Consider the following 25,141-nt stretch of genomic DNA (forward strand, 5'->3'; position numbering starts at 1 on the left):
CTTTGTTTCCCGCTTATTGACGGGAAGGTCCATTAAAAACCCCCATTCCCAGCAGCCCTTGCGGCAGCGCACCGGAAGAGGCGGGACCCTGTGCCGAAAAATGAGGGAAAATAAGAGCATGTCCGAGTCCCCGTCGCAAGCGGCGAAAGAAACACCGGCGGCGAAAAAGCAAAAACTAAGCAGTGACGAAAACAGCAACCCCGACTTATCGGGAGACGAGAATGTGAGCAGCCGGTACCGGACTGTGTGTGTGTGGTTTTTTTTTAAAAACGACGAATGTTTAATCGCGCCGTTCACGTTAGCTTCCTGCTAAATTAGCAGCTAAAGCTAGCATCTTTGTCCGTTTTGGTTAAACACCTGTAGATGTGAAACTCCGTTGATTACAAAAAGCAGCTTCATGGTCACAAAAACAACAAACAAAACTAAAAGGTTACGTACATTTCAGCTTTGGACACGAACATGCTTTACTTTGAAATTAATTTTGTAGCTAGCTTGCCTTAGCACGAGCATCCTAGTGTTTTTCGGCCATTTTATAAAAAAAAAAGATTTCTTCAAGTAAACCTAAGTGATTTCGTCTTCAAATAAGGCTCACACAAACCGTTGTCCTAATTTTTTAGTTAGATTTGAAGTCCTCAACGTAACTAAAAGGCTAAAGCGAAAATTATTTTATATTGCTTGTATTTTTGTTGCATATTGTGTCCTATTTACATGTATTTAGAACTTTAAATCAATACAATTACCTGTAAATTTGAGAAGAGCAACGGAAATTTTGAAACAAACTGTGAAAGATGGAAAATTTTCAATTTCGTTTTGCAGCTTTTATTTTGAAAATTTTCAAATATTGTGCTTTTATTATGAAAAGTGAAATGCATGATGGAATGGATTTGTTTGAGGACTTGTATGTTTCTGAACAAAAAAAACCCTGACATTGCGTGTACAGGACGATGCCGTTAGCGTGGAAAGCGGGACGAACGCGGAGCGCCCGGACACGCCCACCAACACAACCAACGCCCCGGGCAAGAAGAGCTGGGGCAAGGGCAAGTGGAAGTCAAAGAAGTGTCGGTACTCCTTTAAATGTGTCAACAGTCTGAAGGTGAGTCCACCCCCTGCTGGCCAATCCGACGTTTGCAACGCTTTAAAAAACGAACTGACAATAAAATGGCGATTTTCCTCTGACCGAGGTTCAGGAGGATCACGGACAGCCGCTGTTTGGCGTCCAGTTCAACTGGCACAGCAAGGAAGGAGACCCACTTGTGTTTGCCACCGTTGGGAGTAACAGGGTAATTTCTCCCTCATGTTGATCCAATGTTTGTTTTAATCACGCAAATCTGTGCTAGCATTTTGAATCCAAAGATCGTAAAATTGACCGTATATTAGAACTGAACCGAGTCCATGTCCGAACAATTAACAAAAAATTATATAGTGCAGGACTGTCCAGTGCCTTGGATTTTAACGAAATCCGAACACTTGCTAGCTACTTATTAAAAAAAATTATTAAGTACGACGTCACCTATTTCCTCAAGTAAAAAACAAATAAGGATGAACGTTTTACGATTGTTCTGAAGACGAAATCATCGTCCAATGAAAAAATGTACTTTCTCAAATCCAGTTTGTGCAATTTCATAGTAAATGGAAAGGCAGCTAGTGATGTCTTATATAATATAGCAAATAATCATTACAGTTTTGTTTGAATGTTATGCCAAAGCTTGATCAGTTTTTCGGGACCCTAAAGTTGTTTGTTTGTTTTTGTGCAGGTGACTCTGTACGAGTGTCACTCTCAGGGAGAGATCCGACTCCTACAGTCCTACGTTGATGCGGACGTATCCTTCCACCTTCTGCGGTACAAACTAGTCCTTGGTGGGCTCCGGAGCTGGTCGGGGTGCGTGTTGCTGTTTTTATATGAAGCATTGTCGTTTACGACACACTTTGAAGCTTTGCGGGACTATTTTATGTCAAATGTGGCAAACAAGCATGGAGGAAGATGATCACATGCAGCATCAATGTCAGCAAGATGACCAGCCAATTCAATTACGGAAGCTCGTACCTTAAAATTGAATATTTATCTGTAGAAAAGCAACTTTTGTCACTTTCTTTTGGGACCAGCAGATGCGCTTGATGTTCTTGTTTTTTAACGCGACAGTGCCCCCTGGTGTCTGGTTCATCCTAAATATGAATTCTTGCTGTGTTTACTGATCTAGAGCCTATTTTCTGTAGTCGGTCAATGCTTTAGTTCCACTTTGGGGAACTAGGATTGTTGGGCATTATGGGTAGTGTAGTCAGGAGCCTGACGGAGTGATACGTGCACATTAAATAGACAAAGTGCACATGGATAACCACACAATTGACTAGAAAAACATCCCATCAACACCTTTGACCAATCGCCTTCTTCCTGCCCTTTCTACGCATTCTGGGTTGTGTAGTTGTGTCGTTTTTTATTCCTGACAAATGTCTTTCGTTACCTACACAAGAACCACAACTAAAATTAGAGAACATTAATGAGTTAAAGTCGTCCATTGTGATGTCATAGCACTCATGGACCACAGGGCATGGAAGCGTCCTCCACTGACATAAAACTACAAGAAAGGTTGTGGCGGTCTTACTGTTACCGAAGTTAGCCACTGTTACGTGTTAGTAAAGTATTAATAACAGATAATTACATGAATTAACCGGATGAAATACCATGGGCATGTTTTTAAATAAAACTAATACATAATTAATAACTAATTTATAATATTTCCATGTTAAAGTTTCATAAAACTATTGAGTTAATTAACTAAATTGCTGAGTCATTTTTTATCTGTTGTCGGGGTGTATCGCCCTAATCGGACCACACAGACTCTGCAATCCCATCCTAAACTGTAAGCACCTCCCAGCTCCAGAAACTTTCATTGGAATTGCAACGTTGCTATCGGTTTTCCTTGACTAACGCGCTCCCGAGGCGGACGAGAACTTCTACACGTGCGCTTGGACCTACGACACCAACACCAGCCACCCCCTCTTGGCCGTCGCCGGCTCCCGAGGCATCATCAGAGTGATCAACCACATCACAATGCAGTGCATCAAGGTAAACCCGCCCGTTACGACCGCTTAACAGGTGTTTTGGATGGAGGATTTCAGAGGTTCTGTTGGTTGACAGCATTACGTGGGCCACGGGAACGCCATCAACGAGCTCAAGTTTCACCCGAGGGACCCCAACCTCCTTCTGTCTGTCAGTAAAGGTAAGACGGTTCGTCAGGAGTTTATTGAACCAAACCCCTTCTGAGTCTTTGATGAAGGATCCTTGGGGTCCTTGATGCCAACGGGCGGGTCTCTATCTCTGCAGATCACGCTCTCCGGCTGTGGAACATCCAGACCGACACGTTGGTGGCGATCTTTGGAGGCGTGGAGGGGCATCGAGATGAAGTCCTGAGCGCCGTAAGCTTTGCTGTTTTAAAAACTCCCAGAAGAAAGCAGCAAAGGGAAAATAAAAACTGTTCTGGGATATTTATGTTATAGTTTTGTCAAACATAATCTGTTTAGAAATAAATGCAATTTTTGCTCTGTCTCCTATTAGCACTAGCAAGCCCCGCCCTTTGTGTGACTGTTTGTTACAGCGCTACCTCATGCAGCAGTACCCCATGTAAAGGAGCGTTAAAAACTGTAAAAATGAAACCAGAGCAATCGCAGCAAAATACAAATCCTAAAAAGTAAAAGGCAGAGCTTAGATCCCTGTGGTACACCATGATGTATACATTCCAAATGGCATTAAGCACTACTTATAGGACTAAACATGGTGAATTAGCTCATGACTAATCTGAGTTGTGATTAGCGCTTTTTTATATGTTGTTTATGGATTTAAACATATTTAGCTGAGTATCATCTGCAAAAAAACAAATGACATTTTTTTTCTGTGCTTCCCATTTGTGCTAGCAAGCCTCGCCTGCGCCTGTTTTGACTGTTGGTTACGGCACCACCTCGTGCAGTAAATGACCGTTAAAAACTAAAAATAAAATGAACGAGAGCAATCGATAATATACATATCCTAAAAAGTAAAAGGGCAGAGCTTAGATCCCTGTGGTACACCACGATAGACAAAGTCCAACTTGCATTAACCATTAAAAACATATGGAAGTAAGCATGGAGAGTTAGCTTATGAGTCTCTGAGACTTGCTTGTTATTAGCTGGTGGTTGTAACTCATCTTTTGGCGGCTCCTCTTAGTGGTCGCCACAGCGAATCACCTCTTTGCACAGGTAGTTTTGGCAGAGATTTCCAGACGGGCTTCCAGACACGACCCTGGATTTTATCCAGGCTGTGGACCGGCACAGGGAGACTCCTCATTGTTACATAAATTAGAAACTAGCATAAAGGGTCATTCCTAAGGACCCGCAATTGATAAAACTGTATTCATATTTATTTCTAGGTTCTAACATCATGTTAGTTTCGCATCATCTGCATAGAAATGAACAGACTTGCTGTTCCACCACCTATTGGCACTAGAAAACCTCTCACCCTGTGACTGAGCATTAAAAACTGTGAAAATCAAAGCAAAGAGAGCGAACAAATCATATAAGCAGGGGTCAGCGCATAGAGCCCTGTGGAACACCTATTTTACGTCTTAAAAAAATGAATGAAAACTTACGGGAGTTAGCATGACATTAGCTTCTACTGAGTTCTCCCTCGCAGTCTTAAAATGGTCCATAGAACTTTTCCAAGACTTAGACGTGTCACCGGGTTTAACGTGATAAGAGCTCACAGTCCAAAGCGTGGGAAAGTAGCTTCTCGCCAAAAAAAGGCAATTATCTGAGATTAGTAGACCTTTGTGTCTGGATCCGGATTATGATTTTAGAACTTTCAGAACCGTTAATCGGATTAAAAGGAGATCAGTCTGCTTTGGAAGTGAAAAAGTGCCCCCTTTTCTGCAGGATTTTGACCTTCTGGGTGAGAAGATCATGTCCTGCGGGATGGACCACTCGCTAAAGCTCTGGAGAATCAACTCGGAGAGGCTCCAGAAGGCCATCCGGGGTTCCTACGAGTACAACCCTTCAAAGACCAACAGGTGACGCTCCTCTTCATCGTCGCCGAGATGCTTTGGTCCCAGCTAAAACAAATCCCGCCCACAGGCCTTTTGTCTCCCAGAAGATCCACTTCCCGGATTTCTCCACCCGCGACATCCACAGGAACTACGTGGACTGTGTCCGGTGGTTGGGAGACCTCATTCTGTCCAAGGTTACGGTCCAAACTGCTGGTTCTGTTCACCTAATATTGTCCAAAAAATAGTTTGAAAATACCTTTTTTTTTTTCTTGCAGTCCTGCGAAAACGCTATTGTCTGCTGGAAACCGGGGAAGATGGAGGACGACATCGACCACATCAAGCCCAACGAGTCCAACGTGACCATTCTGGGCCGCTTCGATTACAGCCAGTGTGACATTTGGTACATGCGCTTCTCCATGGACTTCTGGCAGAAGGTCAGTCTAAGAACTTTTCACGAAGGTTAGCTCAGCGTCGTCTGCATAGAATGACGGCGTTCTTGTGTGCCCGTCCAGATGCTGGCTCTGGGGAACCAGGTGGGGAAGCTGTACGTCTGGGACCTGGAGGTGGAAGACCCGCACAAGGCCAAGTGAGTCACGGTTTTAGATTAAATACAAAAAAAAAGTGGAGGTTCTGTGTTTGCTGCTTCCTTAAAACCCACAGATTCATTAAATCCATTGCCAGGATTGAATGAAAAACAAAACTATTGAGAGAATCTGAGCCTAAATCGAGGTTTCTGAACGTCATTGTTTTCTGACAGGACCTGGAATCAGACAAATTAAAAACACTTTATTTTAGTTTACTTTTTGCCAACTTTTTTGTATTGGATCTTAAGTCTTGGTGAAACATCCACAGAAAAATCCATTTTTTTACTCTAAATTACTTTAAATTTGATTAGAACAATTCCCTTTAACATTTAAGGGAAATGTTAAGGGGAATTGTGTACAACATGAAAACGTATTTACATGAAATTTAACATAAAAAGGCTGTTTGAAATTGTTTTTAGTTTTCCGTAAAGCTCAAAGAGCCACTCTGGTCAAAAGAAAACAAAAACATTTAAGTAAAACGTTAAGGGGAAAATTATTTACTGCATTAAAATGTACTTATAGAAATCTAATATAAAGAAATCAGTTTTAATTAGTTTCCTTTTGCTTGTAGTTTTCTTTAAAGCTTACTCTTATAAACACAGGTAAAGAAAAAAACCCTTAACCTTTAAGTGAAAAGTTAAGGGACAACAATTTACTAATAAATGTAACTATAGGAAATCTAAAATCAGCTTTAATTGGTTCCTTGTGCTTTTAGTTTTCTTTAAAACTTACTCTGGTAAACTGTTTAAAAAAAAAAACTTAACGTTTAAGTGAAAAGTTAATGGAAAATCATTTACTACATTAAAATGTACTTGTAGGAAATCGAATATAAAAAATCAGTTTTAGGTAGTTTCCTTTTGCCTTAAGTTTTTTCAAAGCTTACTCTGGTATAAAAGAAATCCCTTAATGCTTAAGTGAAAAGTTAAGGGAAATTATTTACCACATAAAAATGTATTTATATGAAATCTAATATAAAAACACAGGTTGAAGTTCTATTCTTCTGCTTTTCGTTTCCCTTAAAGACAGACAAAAGATGTTCTAAAGATGTTCTTGTAGCATTTTTCTCATGATATATTTAAAAGAATGTAATTTCATTTATGAGTATTTCTTAATTCAAATCATTGTGAATTAGGAGCAGATTGAATCAACAAATTGTTGATGTTTCTTGTCATTACTGTCAGGTTTATATGTATGATAAATCTGAAAGTCCATGATAAACTGATGAACAGATTTCCCCTTAATTCTCCCCTTAAAGGTTAAGGGGAAAAATGTTTTTTGTTTTTTTAAATATCTTAGTCTGTAAAATATCTGCACAGTTTAACTACTTTTCATGTTGGATCAACATATTGTAATAATTAGGTTTACCCTAACTTTTCCCTCTACAGTTGAGGGAAACCTCAAGCAAACAATTGGTGGCTAAATTCATCATCACACATTGAAATGGTTAACAAATTAAGAGGTTTTCCCTTAAAGGGTGAGGAAAAGCTAAAAACAAAGAGGAAGAGGTTGGGTCCCATGACTGTTTTCAATAGTGAAAACTCTTAATTAATGAATTGAACGAATGAATCGCACTTCATACTATTTCTATTGAATCCCCTCCAATAAACGGTCGTGAATATATGGTTTTTGAAATCTAATATAAAATGGCAGTTTTACATTTTTTCTTGTTTTCCTTGAAGTTTTCCTTAAAGTTTAAAGTGATTCTGGTAAAAAAAAAATAGTTTCCCTTAAGGTTTAAGTGAAAGGTTAAGGGGAAAACACAATAAAACATTTTTAGATGAAATCTATTATAACACGACGTCTTCAAATTCTTTCTGTTTGCTTGTAGTTTCCCTTTAGAGCTTAAAGAGCCACTCTGGTAAAAAGGAAAAAAAATGGTTTCCCTTAAAATTTAAGTTAAAAGTTAAGGGAAACTTATTTACTACATTAAATATATTTTTTAGGAAATTTAATATTTAAAAAACTCAGTTTGAAGGAGTTTTATTTTGCTTCTAGTTCTCTTTAAAGCTTAAGAGCCACTCTGGTAAAAAAAAAAAAAAAAAACAACTTAACTTTTAAGTGAAATTTTAAGGGAAATTGTTTACCACATTAAAAAGTATTTATATGAAATCAAATATAAGAAAATGCAGGTTGAAGTTGCAAATCTTCAAGCTGTGCGTGAACGGTCAAAATGTGTTTGCACTGAGCAGCAAAACATGAACAGGATACGAAGGAAAAGACAGAGAAGGTGCCACGGCAACAAACGACATCAAAACAAAAACATGGAGAAACGGAGCGAGACCGGAAAGAGAAAAAGAAGGGTCTGCAGGGAAATAATTCCATCTATGAGCGCCTCAACGACAAACCTGGACCGGAACCGGATGAAGAGCCTCAGTCATCGACTCACAAGAAATGGATAAAGAGGAAGATTCATCTGCTGATGCTCTTATTCCTGCAGGACGACATTTCTCTCTACTGGGGTCATCGTGAGACCAAAAGGTCATTCGGGGTTTCACACTTTCTGTTCACTGAAAGCACAACGATGGTTGTTGACGCCGATTTTCTGCTGCACACATCACAATAAAGACCGCTGGAAGATGAGAATGTGAAGTTTACTTCAGAAGTTTCAAAATAAAATGTAAGGAACGTGGCAACTTTTGTTGCCACTTCTCCCCTTACAGCTGATTTAATCCAACTTGTGACCCCAAAAAAGCGCTTTAAATGTTAGCCAAGGCTAGAAATTGTTTCCTAAACCGGAGCGTTGGTTCAGTTGATGTTTAGATGAGAAACTTTGACAGAATCCGGAAAATTCCACAATCAGTGAAGGAAACAAACACCAGACGTGTAATAAATCCAAAAATATTTAGTACTTTTCTTCTCCGAAATGTCAGAAATTATGTCAAAATGAAAAACTAAAGTTGCAGCTCATCCACTTTTTGTTGATATGCGCCAAGCCACGCCTCTTTTTCTATAGACACGTTATCCTTCTACGCTGATGATGTTGTCTTTCTGATCTCGCCGTCCGCAGGTGCACCACGCTGACTCTACCCAAATGCACATCGGCCATCCGGCAGACCAGCTTCAGCCGCGACAGCAGCATCCTGATCGCCGTCTGCGACGACGCCTCCATCTGGCGTTGGGACCGACAGCGTTGACACGAAAAAACGAAAAACGTTTCATTAAAAACCTGTGAAATGGTTGACTTTTTATCAAAAAACATTTTTTTTATTATTTTAACCCAAGAACACTGGAATAAGCTCCCAAATGTCAATATTGTTTAAAAACCAGAAAGAGATGTGCTTTGTGTGCCTTCCTGTTTCCTATGCTGTCTATTAAAAACACAGACGAGAAGGAAACTGGTGCTCAAGGAGGAACCGTTTTGTCTGTCAATCTGTCTGGAAATTGCATTTCAAGCTGGTCAATAAAGTTTTGTAAATAAGACCCCAAAATTCGGTTTTATAGAAAACATTGAATTTTATTTTGAAGGGAACAAAAAAAAATTTGATTTTTTTTTTAACTTAATAAAACTACTAAAGATAAAATCTGCATTTGTGGTTTATTTAGTTTTCAAATAAGAAAAAAATGTTTTAAACTTTATTGCTATTGTTTTTGTGGTTTATTTGGTTTTCAATTGAGTAAAAAACTTTTTAAAGAAGGTTTTTAAACTTGTATTTTGAATTTTATTGACGGGAGTCACGTGACCTGAAACTTTGTCCCCTCGCCACGTTTTCTTTTTTTTTTTGAAGTGACGTCACAGCCGAACTCGGCGGACTTTCGCCTTTGACGCGTCCGCCGGACCGACAGAAGTCGACCAAACTCTTTCTCCCCGCCATGTCGCTCATAAATCCGTTTCAGTTCGGGCCCAAGCCGGGTTCCGGTGTCGGGGAGCAAATCTGCATGGTGGAGTGCGGCTGTACGCCGGTGTGTGGATGCCGGCCGGACTGCGCGTGCACGGCGGGAACCCTGCGGGCAGCTGCGGAGGAACATCTGCCGAAGGTAAAAGGGCTCGGAGGGAGCAGGGGCGTCTCTAACGAAGTTCCCGCGGGGGGGTCAAAGGGAGATTTGTGGGTGCCCTCACTGTCTTTGTTTGAATCACTAAAATGTGTTTTATTTACACAAGATTAAAAACAAAAAACATTTATAGATAGATTCTAGCTATTAACTCTTTAATTCCTGTAGCCGTCGCCAGGGACCAAAAAAAAAAAACATGTATTCCTCGTACTACTGTAACTTTTAACTTGTTATTCCAACATATTCTGATGCATAAAAAAACCCGCAACTCTCTACTTTTTTCCACATTAGAACCACTTGGTTTACGAAAATTTTGTACGTATTTTACGTTCGTAATGTTACGTCAACACTAGAGAAGACATCTGAATGCACAATCTGTGGATTATCGTAATTTTTAAACCGTTTATGCCAGAGGGGTGTGAAATGTAGAAGTTTTCATTTTTTTCTTGTTTTCCTTGAAGTTTTACTTAAAGTATAAAGTACTTCTGGTAAAAAATTTGTTCCCCTTAAGGTTTAAGTGAAAGGTTAAGGGGAAATAAAAAAACATTTTTAGATGAAATCTATTATAACACGACGTCTTTAAATTATTTCCTTTTGCTTGTAGTTTCCCTTTAGAGCTTAAAGAGCCACTCTGGTAAAAAGGGAAAAAAAATGGTTTCCCTTAACATTTAAGTCAAAAGTTAAGGGAAACTTATTTACTACATTAAAATAGTATTATAAATATTTTTTAGGAAATCTTATTTTAAAATTACTCAGTTTGAAGGAGTTTCAGTTTGCTTCTAGTTTTCTTTCAAGCTTAAGAGCCACTCTGGTTAAAAAAAAAAAAAAGAAATCCCTTAACTACTAAGTGAAATTTTAAGGGGCATAATTTACCACATTAAAAAGTATTTATATGAAATCTAATATTAAAAAAATGCAGGTTGAAGTCTCAAATCTTCAAGCTGGGGTGTGCCCCACTCATGAAGGGTAAAAATTATAAGAATGTTAAAAAAAAAAAAAGTTTTTAGTCCGTTCCTGTGGCGAGTTATGTTCTTTTATGCGCAACTCTGCCACTAGGGGGAGCAAAGGAAAATCAAAACAGGTGAAACAGCAAATCTGCCAAAAGCGAAACCTAACAGCTCTGCGAATAAGATGTAGTTTGGTTCCCTGTGAGCCTCACTGCTGTTATATTGCTATAAGAATAATCAGAATGAACCAAAATGTGGTCACAAAAAAAGTTGGTTGGTTGGAAGTGGAGTGCAGAGCTTTCCAGAAATAATTGAGTTTTATTTGTTCATGGAGTTGAATGCAACACTTGCATGCTTGGTATGTCATCAACAGGTCTGTGTGCTCAAAGAATACAACATTCAGCACCACTAAGAGACTCACCATAAAGAAAAGTTTCACCATTTGCAGTTAAGCAAAGAGAAGATTTATTTATTATCTGGACTGAAGAACAACCGTCTGCATTTACTGCAGCTGTGACGTCAGTGATGCAGCAGTGACACCTAGTTACATTATTGCAGACAAGTTGGAGCAAACATCCAAACCCTTTTCAGATGGTTTCAGAACTTATGGAAAAATGCTGCAGAAGTCTTGTGCCCCAAACAGCAGTCGACCTTTACCAACACCTTTACGACCACTTGTCGAGGATTACGATTCCAGAAACATCTCTGAGGAGACTTGGACGCCAAATGAAGGAATCCAGTCATTTATTGCATTTGCCGTTGCTGTTGATGAAGGCACAGACATCACAGAAGATGCACATCTGTGCATATTTATTAGAGGTGTTGAACAGACCCTCACAGCTGAGTTTCTTGAGTTGATGGACACAACAACAGCTGATGACATAGTCAGCTCTCTAGTTACTAAAAGTGTAGAAATCAATAAAGTAGGTACTTAGAACAAGTTTCTTTAAAAAATGTGTGTTTTCTTTTTTAAGACACTGTAAACCTTGTGCTATCCTAGACACTTTACCATTAGGAGTTGGGTCATCTGGACCCACTAGACCAGGGGTCACCAACCTTTTCGAGACTGAGGGCTATTTCATGTGCACTAAGCGGTATTAAGGGCGCCACAGGACCTGTTTACTAAAAACCGCCTTCCCCACTTCCCATGAGTCGTAAAAGCTGAGGGCGGGGCTAACCCCCAGATCGCCACGATATATTGATTTGCTACATGAGCAGTGCTAATTTTGGAGCTTTCCCGTTAAATGATATTTACCCTACCAATCATTTTTTACATTCTGGCTTGGGATATTGATCTTTGTGTCTTTTGTGGAAATGATGTAGAAACTGGAACATTCTTTCTTTGAATGGCTGTGGATCCTGTCTCCGGCTCGAATTCCCGCCCCCAGCCGTCCCCCCAACTGGACTTTATATGTGTAGTTGTAGATTTAGATAAGTTTATTCTTCTCTAAGAGTTCTGGTAAATTGCCTGTCCGTCCTGGGGGAGGATTCCTCCTTCACGTGGACACCCCTGAGGTTTCTTCGTTTTTTTCCGGAATCCGTTTTTTTTATTAGGAGTTTTCCTTACCGAGAAAGGAGGGGTCTAAGGGCCGGGATGCCAGTATAGCTTAGACAGTTTGTTAGTTCATTTTAGTATTTTCCTATTGAATTCTATGAATTCATGATCTTTTTGATTTTATGTTTAACTTTTTTCAATTACCGATACGAAGCCCATCGAGACGACTGTTGTTGTGAATTTGGGCTACACAAAAAAAATGGAATTGAATTGAATGTTTTCAGTTTTGGTCTTCTTTTCATAATTGGCTCAAATCCAAAAACATCATCATTAACCCTTTAAATTGGAATACCATTAAAATTCGATTACAACTAATTGACAAAAATCTGGACTTTCTGATTAATGCACTGATTATGATTTCGAAGGATTTTATTCATACTTGTAAATTCTTAACCCTTGTGCTATCTTAGATGACCCCACCCTTACATTGACGTGTTCTCCCTACCATGACAAAGGTGGATAAAGGTGGAAAGATTTCATGTAATCCATGGACACCAGTGAAGATCACAAATCATTGAAGAAAAAAGGTTCAGAGCACTGTCTAGTGGGTCTAGATGACCCAACTCCCAAGGTTAAAGTGCCCAGGATAGCACAAGGGTTACAGAAAGGGATGCCCAGTTTAGTTTAGTCTGTTTAGCTAGTTCAGCTTGGAATTTACCTTTTGAACTGTAGGACTTCATGATCCTTTTGATTTTGTGTTTACTCTACTGGTTTGAAGACCATTGAGACAACTATTGTGAGATTGGGCTACACAAGTACAAGTTAATTGAGTTGAAATGGAATTCATTTGAGGTGTTGGATTTGAAACGATTTCCTCGTCTGTATTTATTCTGCACCTGCTGAAATGTCAATTAGCCTTTAAAAGCTAGTCTGCCCTGAGGTTTACTCCATGTTGGAGCCCCACCCACATGGGAGAAGTTCCCAATCGGGTTTATTGAGATTTTACATGTGCGACGTATTAGTAGAAGGTAACGTTGAGTAAAATGCAAAGTGAAGCTTCCTGGGTAAAGCTCAAGTACACCAGCTAGCATGTAAGATAGGTACGTGTTGGAATTGATTCATCCGATACAAAGACCACTTACAGTAATATTTGTGGTTGAGTAGGTGACAGCTCATCACCCCAGGTGGGACTCGAACCCACAATCCCTGGCTTAGAAGGCCAGTGCCTTATCCATTAGGCCACTGGGGTGTGAGTTAATGACTCCCAGGGACTTCTTACAGCAATCAATTTAATTGATTGATTCCAATTTGTTGTGTTAGATGATTTAATTTTGGGAAAATTGAGATTTTACTTGCCCAGCTCTCTCCCTCTGCTCTCTTGTGCTTCCATTGTTCGGACTAAAGTCAGTCGGAAAACAGCAGCAAGCAAAGAGGAGCTACTTCCGCAAGGCGGAGAAACTAAACAAAAGCTAGCTAGAGATCACAAAATATCATTTTTGTTCTACAAACATTCTTACAGCTGGTATGTAGGTAAACTTTGTGTTTGAGACAATTTCCAAAGAAATGTGTAAAAACAGTTTTTGTCAACAATAAACTATCTTTTGTTATTTTTGTTAAAGAAAATAAAAAGCAGGGAGAGGCAAAAAAATCGATTTTGGAATATAAAAAATCATAGATTATATTTTTTGGCCATATCGCTGAGCTCTACAGCAACCATGTCTGGTTTGTACAGTTTTTCTATTCCATTCATTGTCTAAACCCTGCTTAGTCCCATTTGGGACTAATCACTCTGTTGCTGGAGCCTATCCCACCCACTGTAGGGCAAAGGGAGGGTTTATACTAGATGATCAGTCAGTCCATGGAGAGGCAGTTCAATATGGTCAGTACCACACTTGGTAACTAGTGACTAAATAGATTAGACACTATAGCAAGCTAGCTATTTATTTTAGGACTTCAATCCGGAAGTCTAAGATTTCCTGCTGGATAAAAGCTCATACATGTTCCTGACTGATGACTTTACCCGCTGTTTTAGGTATATGGAACTTTCGACACTTGAGGATTGGCACGGATAAAATCAGCATCAGTCAGCTATAGGAGCTAGAATCACTGATAGGATCGTGTTCGCGTGTGATGGGTCACCAACATATCAGACGTTGATTGGTTTGGTCAAGAATGACAAAAGAACAAGATCAGGTTATAAAAACAGATTGTAGGCTTTGTTTATGCCCTGAAAGGTTGTGAATGTTTCACCCCAGATGGGACTCGAACGCACAATCCCTGGCTTAGGAGGCCAGTGCCTTATCCATTAGGCCACTGGGGCTCTTCATGTTAGTTGTCCGTATCTCACTATCTCACTTGAGTTGTTTTTTATTGGTGGAGGACGTCTCTGGCCCTGATCCATGGGGTCATTGGGGCCCCACTCTTGTTGCATAGGGGCCCTACGGTTTTCTGATAATGTAGCACATTGCAACAGGCATGGATGTAGGTCATACTACTGTCACATCAACCAGGATGTACCAAGGTGGTCTAAATCGGTATGGTATAGCCCTTGTGCTATCTTAGATGACCCTACCCTTCCATTGAGGTGTTCTCCCTACCATGACAAAGGTGGATAAAGGTGGAAAGATTTCATGTAATCCATGGACACCAGTGAAGATCACAAATCATTGAAGAAAAAAGGTTCAGAGCACTGTCTAGTGGGTCTAGATGACCCAACTCCCAACGTTAAAGTGGCTAGGATAACACAAGGGTTAAGTAAGAGAATCAATGCTTTGTCAGATTGAGTTCTAACTGGGATCACAGGTTTTTATCTAATCTTTTGTGGCTTTTTCACCTTATATGGGTAAATCAGTAAAAGAAACGAAATTCTAAAATTCTGTATATATTTTTTAAATTAAATTTTATCCTCAGATTGGAGAGGTTGAACTGGACCAGTAAAACGCATCGAGCGTCTTTACAGCACTTTTGTATCAAAGGTCTTCTCTTTTTTGATGGATGGACCGCTTGTAAATGATTAGCAATCTGATAAAACACCCTTTGGATGATTGTGCAATTGAAAAAAAAAAATCCCACGGTGCTGTTGAAAGGTTGTAAAATAAGAGAGTGGTTCAAGAGTTTACACTTCCTTTTTTTAGTGATTTATCAGCGACACGTTACATTACGAAAGACCAAGCAAGTCAGTCAAGCTGCTTTATTTATTTATTTTTGTGCTATCTTAGATGACCCCACCCTTCCATTGACGTGTTCTCCCTACCATGACAAAGGTGGATAAAGGTGGAAAGATTTCATGTAATCCATGGACACCAGTGAAGATCACAAATCATTGAAGAAAAAAGGTTTAGCGCACTGTCTAGTGGGTCTAGATGACCCAACTCCCAATGTTAAAGTGCCTAGGATAGCACAAGGGTTATCCACCTTTGTCATGGTAGGAAGAACACGTCAATGTAAGGGTGGGGTCATCTAAGAAAGCACAAGGGTTAAGGGATATAAACAGAGTAGGAACATACAGTAGCAACCATGACAATGTTACACAGAAGCTCATCAAAATTTTGTCGCCTTAACTTGATAAAAATTGCTTCTCACTGTTTTCTCAACAATCTATGTCATAAACATTTATCAGTGTATCTTCTTCGTCGACTCCTCAGAAACGGCTGTGCTTCCACCAAGTACAAAGTGTTTTATCTGATGTGATACGGACTTTCAAAATTGGTCATTGAAATAGAAAGTTTGAATAAGTGAACTATCCGGACAAGGATCGCAAAGCACAGGACTCCCATTATCCTTTCTCTCGTTGCTTTGCCCCGCCCCCATAATTCCTGACAAATGACTGAAGAGATTTTTAGTCACATAGTTTTTGTTTACAAGCTTTGGTTTGAAACAGAAACGTCTGCTTGACGGGAGACCAAATACAAGGTTCAGAACTCAACCCGGACCTGGTCTGGACCAACAGACTTTTTTAGTCTGAATTTAGCCTCCAGGTAAGCTAAATTTGTTTTAATTTTAGGATAAGCCTGAACTAGCATTACACTTCTTTGCTAAGGCTAGCCATCTATAGCGTTACACGTGAATATTTTTAATCTTTGTGCAAACAGTTCACTTACAAATGCAACATTAGTTAACCGGTGAACATAGTTGGCCTTCCTCACTTTAGTTTCGCAGCTAGCTTTAAACATAAAGCAAAAATGCTGCGCCCTAATCACTACGCTCGAGCCTGATAGTTGTGCCCAATGTCAGGACTTAAGAGACATTACCTGGAGGATGGTTGTTACAGTACTGTAAAGATATTACCTGTACTGCCACCTAGTGTGCGGTGGGAGGAAAACACAATAATGCACTTCAGCATAAACACATGTACATGGTATAGCTTTCACTACTATAGACCACTCGGCTAATGCTAGCCAGCAATAGCACAACATGTGTAACATGGCCTATTATCAATTAACCAGTGAATCTAGTTGGCCTTTACCAGTGTTGCATCCAAAATCGCTTCACTACATCTAGACTAGCATGATAGCTGTGTCTCACAACACATAAGATTTGAAAGAAATTAGGCATCGGTTCGTCTACAACAACTGCACAACTGCGATTGGTCAAATTGTTGGGTCTAGAAATCTAGACTGATGTCTGTAAACAAATTTGTACAAACCATTTTTGGCACGCGAGACTAGCATGGCTTTAGCCACCAAACTGAGGGATGGTTTTTACTTTTATCTTTAGCCTTTTAAACATTTTCGGGATTGTACGGATTTCCTGTTGACAGTAAGAAGTGTATCATTGTGAAACTTTGATAAAAGTGGGCTAACATGGTAAAGTCCAGTGAGTGTGTCAGCCTAAAGTTCATTGAGGTTCATTTAAGCAGAGTCACACTGGGAGGCTTAGATGAAGGTCCGGTCATGTGGCCTTCATGGTTCAGTCGGACTCTGCTTGGTTAAAAAAAAAGTTTTCTGTACAAAAACTTGACCTAACGTTAGAAGAAATTAAACGTTTTTAATAAATTGACTTCAGCACAAACTGGAACGATGCGTGAGAACAGAGATCAGTGCAGAGAACAGTTCTGTGCTTGAGGAAAGAACCCGTGGAGGCAGCAGGGATTAAACTCACTGGGCCCAGTTACTTCACATGGGATTAAAACTCCACTCCAAGTTAATCTTCACAGAAAACTTGACCCGTTGACAACTTGACATTTTAAACAAATAAACCGATCAAGTGACACAAATACACGGTTCATTATTTCCATTGAAATTTGACTAAGAAACAAGCAAATCAAAAATTGAGATTGAAATTATTTCAGTTTTATGGACAAAAAATATGAATGTTGTAAAATGTGTTTGGAAAAAAATGAACACATAAAGCCCTCAGGGTGTTCACTCCACTCATCGTCAGCGAAAATCGCCTGGGTGTGAACACAAAAAACGTGTTGAAAAACGCTGGCGAATAACGCCTGGCGAATATTCGTCCCGGTGTGTACATTACCTCAGTCTGTTGTTTTTTCGTTTTACAAATAAGGTCGGGAGTGACAGGTGTGTATATGCTTTATGGATTAATGCTCCTAACATGGCAGTTTCAGACAGTGTTTTTTTGTTATTTTTTACTAACAAGGTTGGGAGTAAGCGTAGTCACAGTAACGGTTGTTTTAGCTGTTATCAGTCTGTTGTTGGTTTTTACAAGTTGCGAACAAAGTTAGGTGTTACTTTGAATGTGCTAACGCTACTAATGTGTAGCGGTGTGGAACCGATGTTTTTTCACTTGCTACTAACAAAGTTGAGAGTTAGCAAAGTCACAGTAACGTTTGTTTTAGCAGTACCAGTCTGTATTTTTACATGTTGTAAACACAGTCGGGAATTACAGGAGTGTATATGCTAATGCAGCTAATGCAGCTAATGCTCCTAACATAGCTAACATGTAGCATGTAAAAAAAAAAGGTCTACAATTACTGTGAACAAAGTTAATAAAGTCTGACTGACTTTTGTCTCGCTTAATGTGCCTTATAATTCAGTGCGCCTTTTATAACAAAAGTAAACCATTCATTGACAACACGCCTTATAATCTGGTGCAACCCTTTAGAGTGGCAAATACTGGTACTGAAGGACTGTCAAGTTATCAGAACTATGATTGAATGAAAAGTTTCTTATTTCATTATGTGATTTAAAAGTGTCATATGCAGTATTTGATAATAACTAGGGGTGTAGAGATAATAGATTCAGTAAAACATATCAATTGATTTTACGTGTATCGATTTAAAATGCTGTCAAGACGATATTTACTTAATTATTTATGAGCGTGCTTCAGCGTCTGACTCTTGTTTTCTACTTAACCCTTGTGCTATCTAAGATGACCCCACCCTTACATTGACGTGTTCTCCCTACCATGACAAAGGTGGATAAAGGTGGAAAGATTTCATGTAATTCGTGGACACCAGTGAAGATCACAAATCATTGAAGAAAAAAGGTTCAGCGCACTGTCTAGTGGGTCTAGTTGACCCAACTCCCAATGTTAAAGTGCCTAGGATAGCACAAGGGGTATTGTTCAACGTCAAATTTACTGTTGGTGAAAATCGAAGAACCATACCCATGATGTCATTTTGAGATGTCATGGTGTTCCTCACATTGATGTGAAGTTTGTATGTTCAGCACTTTCTTGACATTTTCTATTATGAGACCTTTACTTGATACTGTTTTCTCCTGTAGCTACAGAAGAACGGCCTGGACAGAAAAACACAAGGGTTCGACAACTTCGCCTATGAGTTCAGCAGCCAGAGTGAGCTCTGCACTTCACCCAAAGCAGCCTCCACCGCAACATTTAAACTCTTTGGACTCTCTACTGCACTGGAGGCCGTGGAAACGACTCTCCCCGCTTTAGATGGAGTCCTTGCCGTCACCTGGCTGGTCCCTGATGCTTTGGTACAGGTGGATTATGACTCCTCAGCTACCACAACCAAAGAGATCGCCATGCAGCTGCAGGCACTGGGGTGCACCGTGGAGGCGGCGGTGCAGATGAAGGTGGATGGCATGCACTGCCGGTCCTGTGTGGAGTCCATAGAGCGACGTATCCGAGAGCTTCCAGGGGTTGTACAGATTCGGGTGTCGCTTGAGGAAGCCAAAGCAGAGGTTATGTTTCAGCCACTTGTCATAACTCAACAAGAGCTGCAGGACCAAATTGAGGACATGGGGTTCAGCGCCACTTTGATGCTAAAGGAAACATCCAGTGGAGATCTGACCTTCGTGCAGAGGGACCTGAACATGTCCATACAGAATACAACCATCTGGATCGCTGGGATGAGTTGCAGCTCTTGTGTGCAGTCCATAGAGGGCAGAATCTCTCAAACGAGGGGAGTGAAGTCTATAGTTGTGTCCCTGAAGGAGGAAAAAGCAACGATAAGCTTTGATCCCGGGCTGACGGAGCCAGAGCAGCTAAGGGCAGCGATCGAGGACATGGGCTTTGACGCATCACTCAAAGGTAAGGGTCGTCCCATCTTTAAATTCAGGTCCACATCACAACCAATGCCGTCGCAACAAACCGGTTCAATCGGTTGAAGCAATCTTGTCCCGAACAATTCACTTTAGCCAAATGTCACTTGTCAATTTTATTATGACCAACAGCCCTTTTCGGTAAAGGTGGTGTAACACAGCTGCTACGTACAATTTGGGCATTTTCCGCGTAAAAAAGTTTTGGTTTATCATGATATATGCATTATATTCATAAGTGTTTTTTGCATTTGTCATGCATCATTGTGCTCAGTTGATCGTTAAAAAATTCAGCCAACGGGTGTACTCGATCTGTTCCGGCTACCTGATCTGCACCGGCTACCCGATAAGTACCGGGTACCCGATCAGTACCGGCTACTTGATCTGTACCCGCTACCCGATCTGTTCCGGCTACTCAATCTGTACCGGCTACTGGTCTGTACCGGCTACTCGATCTGTACTGGATACTCGATCAGTACCGCCTACCCAATCAGCACCGGCTACCCGATTTGTACCCGCTACCTGATCTGTTCCGGCTACTCGATCTGTACTGGATACTCGATCAGTACCGCCTACCCAATCAGCACCGGCTACCCGATTTGTACCCGCTACCTGATCTGTTCCGGCTACTCGATCTGTTCCGGCTACGCAATCTGTTCTGGCAACTGGATCTTCATTGTGGTCATCTAAGATAGCACAAGGATTAACAACAACAAAATGCGATTATACCGTATTGCATTTGGACGGCATTCTTTTATTTTATAACACTGTATCACAGTCGGGGGAAGCTCTATGTTGTTGTATAGGGGGTTAGCCATTGTTTAACCCTTGTGCTATCCTAAGCACTTTAACAGTGGGAGTTGGGTCATCTAGACCCACTAGACAGTGCTCTGAACCTTTTTTCTTCAATGATTTATGATCTTCACTGGTGTCCATGGATTACATGAAATCTTTCCACCTTTATCCACCTTTGTCATGGTAGGGAGAACACGTCAATGTAAGGGTGGGGTCATCTAAGATAGCACAAGGGATACAAGGCTCAGACAGTTGTAAAGGAAAACTCGCGAGAAAAAGTACCGCAAGATAATCCTATTCAAATTGTGTAACTGTTGGAATGTTGGTTACAGGAGGAAGTGACATGGGATTTGCACATTTAGGGTGAAGATCAGGAAGAGCTAAAGATCGTGATTTTTGGCCGTGTTTTGTTGAATTTCAGCCCAAAAGATTTTGTGATTAGTTTTGGTTTGGGAGGCAACAATAACTCACGCCAGATGGGAATCGAACCCGCAATCGTTGGTCTTAGGCCACTGGAGCTTGTGGGATTTCTGTGGCCATTCTGTGTCAGATGTTGCAGCAACCATATGTAAGCTCTAACGTTCCTCATTCCATCCATTGTCTCAACTCGCTCAATCCCTTCCTGTCTTGGATCTTGGATCTTGGAGTCTTGTGGTCCGGCCACTTTTGGGTACACCCTGGATGATTGGTCAGTCTACTGTATTCCAGGACAGTTCCTGAATGCTCTGACACAATCAATCCACAATGTCTTAACCCTTGTGTTATCTTAGATGACCCCACCCTCACATTGGCGTGTTCTCCCTACCATGACAAAGGTGGATAAAGGTGGAAAGATTTCATGTAATCCATGGACACCAGTGAAGATCACAAATCATTGAAGAAAAAAGGTTCAGAGCACTGTCTAGTGGGTCTAGATGACCCAACTCCCAATGGTAAAGTGCCTAGGATAGCACAAGGGTTAATGATCTAGATACCAACAAGTCAACAATTGGTTGACTCCAGTGCCTTTTATAGTAACGTGTCTTCAACCTGGAAATCAAAGTATTCCTGTTTGGTTTTGTTGGCTGGTTTTACATGGAAAAGTTTTCCGACTGATGACTTTACTTACTATTCTAGGTTCTACTAACTTTCTGTATTACAGATTGGGACGGCCAATGCGCATAAGTCATGTAAAAGTTGACTATTTAAGGACAGATCTGTCTGTGATATGTTGCCAAAACAGTATATTTTGATCGATTGGATTCGCCTGAAACTTCAAGGCAGATTTGGTCATGGCCAAAAGGTTTCACCCCAGATGGGACTCGAACCCACAATCCCTGGCTTAGGAGGCCAGTGCCTTATCCATTAGGCCACTGGGGCTTGTGACTGTCTTTCCTGTGGCCATTGTTCATTTGGCCAGTCTGTTGCAATTGTTGCAACATACATATGGGGGGGGTTGACGTTTACAAAGTGCTGCTTAACCACGGCTGAGCGAACAGCAGCCCCTTCTCTGTGGACAGGGCTCCAGAAGCGCGTGCCTCAGTTTGGGCAAAGTTGCTGCCTGAGGGGGCTTGGATCCCTCCGCCGGGAAACATGGACCCAGCAGCAGGCGCAGTGGCAGGACAGCTGGGTCAGACGGAGTGTCTTGGACTAACCTCCAATCGAGGAAATATGCGGGCTGGCCCGGGCCTCGCTGAACGGTTCTGTAGGCCAGAGAAGTCCTCCACTGGGGCCCCGGCGACCAGCAACAGATAGAGAAAAAAGAAAGGGCACTTAGTGTAGGTATATTTGTACTTCTTCCGTGGTTTTAAAGTGGTTCATTTGTGATACATCTGTGAAAATTGCACTTAAAGAACCACAACTTTTCTCACTTTTTCCACATATATATATTCATATATGACCAATTTATGACATTGTAGATGTGGTACCACCCCTCTTTTTGCCCTCCCTGGTTAATAAACCAAGCCAAAATTTTGCGGAGAGGCCTCAGTGAGAGCAGTAGATTCATCCATGCTCAGCCATATTTCTGTTAAAAAGAAACTATCAATGTTATAATCTGGGATAAAATCATTTAGTTGGTTGTTGAAGCTGCTTCCTCAGGTTTTGGTGCTTCCTTGAATGCCTACTTAAGGCAGTGGATGTTTGCTTATCTCTCATTGAAGACCTGACTGTAATAAGAGGTTCTATGGGATAGACTGGGGGGGACAGCAGGTTCTCTGAAGACCTTTTTTTTCTGAAACATAAAGGAATTTGGACTGGTGTGGACATGATGGGGGCAGGTAATGTCTGGACAGAGTGTCTCATGTTGGCAGATGAGGGGTCCCGTGTGTCCTGGTGCGCGTTGCTAAGTGCTTAGACTGGGCGAAGGAGACATCCACGAAACTGGACAGGAGAGCGTCCTTCATCTCCATTTCGGCTTTTAAATGACAGATATTTTCTTGAAACCTTTTCTGAAACCTAATTTGGGTATAGCCCCAATTGTGAAAAGGTTCCACCCCAGATGGGACTTGAACCCACAATCCCTGGCTTAGGAGGCCAGTGCCTTATCCATTAGGCCACTGGGGCTTGTAGCTGTTAGTCCTGTGGCCTGTTTCAATTGTTGCAGCATCCATGTCTGTATGTTCTACAGCAGGGTTGGGTAATGCCGGCGTGTCTGCATGATTTCCAGATAGTCTTGCCCTACTCATGGCTGATTATCTGGTTCAGGTGTGTCCAGCCAATCAGAACATGCCAAAGCAAGGTATGTTGGAAAACATGCAGGAATGCAGCTCTCAGTGCCCACCTCTGGACTACAGTTCTTCATTCCATCCCAAGTTTAACCCTTGTGCTATCCTAGGCACTTTAACATTGGGAGTTGGGTCATCTAGACCCACTAGACAGTGCTCTGAACCTTTTTTCTTCAATGATTTTTGATCTTCACTGGTGTCTGTTGCAATTGTTGCAACGTACACATACATGTGACCATGAATGTTTGTTCAGCCATGTAACCATGGTTGAATGAACGGTAGCCTCTTCTCTGTGGACAGGGCTCGAGAAGTGCGTGCCTCGCTATGGGCAATACCGCTGCCTGAGGGGGTTTGGGTCCCTCCGTCAGGAACCGCAGACACGGCAGCAGGTCCTATGGTAGGACGACTGGGTCAGACCGGGCGTCTCTGACCAATCAAGGAGATATACGGACCGGCCTGAGCACTCCTGCCGGCTGGAGTGGTCCTCCGCTGGGTACCCAGCACACAGGGGGACCAGCAGAAGAAAGAGAAAACAGTGTGCTCAGTGTAGTCAAAGACAGTAATATATAATACAGAAGATGATAGACTGGCCGTTCTTCATGTCAATCAACTGACTACACTGTGAGGATGAATGATTGATTTTTTTATTTTGATGGCCCATGATTCAATCGCGATGGATGTAATAGACAACCCATGTCTACATGAAAGGATTCTGTTTGCCTGAAACCTTATTTCATGATAAGGTTCCACCCCAGATGGGACTTGAACCCACAATCCCTGGCTTAGGAGGCCAGTGCCTTATCCATTAGGCCACTGGGGCTGTCATTTACTCTCGGTTGAGACATCTTCATCCGTCCTGTATTAATGACTGGTTCTAAGCAATTTAAAGACAGACACTCGCAGACGACACTAAATTTCAACGCACCGCCAGTCAACAGTTGCTCTACTCTTTGTAAACCTCAGACGCAACATCCATGTTTTGTTTTCCATCCTGCCCGTTAGAAAAATTGATATTTTTGTTTATCTAGCTTTTTTTTTTTTTTTTTTTTTTACTTGGATTAAAGCAGGTGTCAGGCTAGTCATCTTAAAGTTTGCTAAATTACGCATCTGACACAAGGACGAGTTTTTGAAAGTCTGTTTTTCAGCCTAGCTAGATCGAACTTCACCCTTGTGCTATCCTAGGCACTTTAATATTGAGAGTTGGGTCATCTAGACCCACTAGACAATCTGCTGAACCTTTTTTCTTCATAGATTTGTGATCTATTATATTTTTTCTGTTGTTCAAGTTATTCAAGGTGTAAACTGACCATTAAAGTAGGCCATGTTGTGTCTAACATTCGAACAGATTGCGTGTAGCCCACTAGGCCTTCCGACAAGCTCAGTCCTGATTGGCAAGAGTGGTTGTCATAGAAACGTTCACTCAGACCAAATGGGACCAATTGTTGCTTACTGACGATGTCTGGTTCCAACATGGCGGTGTCAGTATCGCAAAAAAATGGCAAATGAGTTGGTTGGAGACAGTAGTAAACCAACCTTTACATGACAAACCAAACAAGACTAGAACTGATTAAAGCAAGGAGGCATGGTCGGACGAAAAATGCATTTTTCACAGAATCCAAATCTGAACAGTTTTTTTTGTTTTTTTAGGTAGCACTGTTGCATTTGTGTTTCTGAGAGACACATATCTCAAGTTCTTCATTTGGTCCTAGTTTTTTACTTTCTTGAAAGTAGATTTTGCGTTTTGGTGCATTTTTATTTTGATGGACTAAACTGACGACTAATATGTTTTCACCTTACCGAAAACAAACATTATTATTTGTAGGTATAGTCCCGGAATGGGCAGCACCGGGCCTCGAGGGCCGGTGTGTATACATGATTTCCAGAAAACTATTACCTGGATCAGGTGTGTCCAGCCAATTAAAACATACCCAGAGCAGAGTGTGTTGGAAAACATACAGGAAAGCGGCCCTTGAGGCCTGCAGTTGCCCAAGTAGTATTGTAAAGAGCAATGGATTACTTTATATGAACAAGTCTGTAGTGACTAGCAGTTCTCTGAGAGTTGGAAAGGGAAGTGTTCACTAGAGTTTGTAGAGTTTTTGCTCCTCTCGAGTGTGATATGTCGTAAGAAGAGCAGATCTTGATTGGTTACA

General features: G+C 41.1%; 2 protein-coding genes and 5 non-coding genes across 8 annotated transcripts in view; 2 read left to right on the forward strand and 5 right to left on the reverse strand.

Annotated features, from left to right (window-relative positions):
- Window positions 1–55: 55 nt before the first annotated feature.
- On the forward strand, window positions 56–9,117 carry eed (embryonic ectoderm development). Of its 2 annotated transcripts, none has more exons than XM_011481195.4 (12): window positions 56–223; window positions 941–1,093; window positions 1,182–1,280; window positions 1,755–1,820; window positions 2,939–3,064; window positions 3,137–3,218; window positions 3,323–3,414; window positions 4,903–5,036; window positions 5,101–5,206; window positions 5,288–5,446; window positions 5,525–5,598; window positions 8,604–9,117. In XM_011481195.4, the coding sequence occupies exons 1-12, from the start codon at window positions 101–103 to the stop codon at window positions 8,728–8,730; spliced, it is 1,341 nt and encodes a 446-aa protein (XP_011479497.1). In that variant the 5' UTR covers window positions 56–100; the 3' UTR covers window positions 8,731–9,117.
- A 152-nt stretch (window positions 9,118–9,269) lies between these two features.
- The window catches only part of atp7b (ATPase copper transporting beta), a 30,673-nt gene continuing 14,801 nt past the window's right edge, over window positions 9,270–25,141 (forward strand). The window contains exons 1-2 of the mRNA XM_004066382.5: window positions 9,270–9,571; window positions 18,715–19,483. Coding sequence (XP_004066430.1) covers window positions 9,407–9,571; window positions 18,715–19,483 — 934 coding nt within the window. The 5' untranslated portion in view covers window positions 9,270–9,406. The remainder of the gene's footprint in view (window positions 9,572–18,714; window positions 19,484–25,141) is intronic.
- trnar-ucu (transfer RNA arginine (anticodon UCU)) lies at window positions 13,205–13,277 on the reverse strand. The gene has a single exon. It is a non-coding gene; the product is annotated as a tRNA-Arg (tRNA).
- On the reverse strand, window positions 14,276–14,348 carry trnar-ccu (transfer RNA arginine (anticodon CCU)). Its single transcript has one exon. It is a non-coding gene; the product is annotated as a tRNA-Arg (tRNA).
- On the reverse strand, window positions 21,573–21,645 carry trnar-ccu (transfer RNA arginine (anticodon CCU)). The gene has a single exon. It is a non-coding gene; the product is annotated as a tRNA-Arg (tRNA).
- trnar-ccu (transfer RNA arginine (anticodon CCU)) lies at window positions 22,758–22,830 on the reverse strand. The gene has a single exon. It is a non-coding gene; the product is annotated as a tRNA-Arg (tRNA).
- Window positions 23,739–23,811, reverse strand: trnar-ccu (transfer RNA arginine (anticodon CCU)). Its single transcript has one exon. It is a non-coding gene; the product is annotated as a tRNA-Arg (tRNA).

This window comes from Oryzias latipes, chromosome 2 (assembly GCF_053564925.1).
Source record: "Oryzias latipes strain Hd-rR chromosome 2, Olatipes_Hd-rR_3.1".
Classification (NCBI taxonomy): domain Eukaryota; kingdom Metazoa; phylum Chordata; class Actinopteri; order Beloniformes; family Adrianichthyidae; genus Oryzias; species Oryzias latipes.

Bases quoted from the DNA above. Each gene is read 5' to 3' on its own strand.
- eed (XM_011481195.4), top strand. From the start codon at position 101: ATGAGGGAAAATAAGAGCATGTCCGAGTCCCCGTCGCAAGCGGCGAAA. The intron at 224-940 runs GTGAGCAGCCGG...TTGCGTGTACAG, and splicing joins ACTTATCGGGAGACGAGAAT to GACGATGCCGTTAGCGTGGA. The intron at 3,065-3,136 runs GTAAACCCGCCC...GTTGGTTGACAG, and splicing joins TCACAATGCAGTGCATCAAG to CATTACGTGGGCCACGGGAA.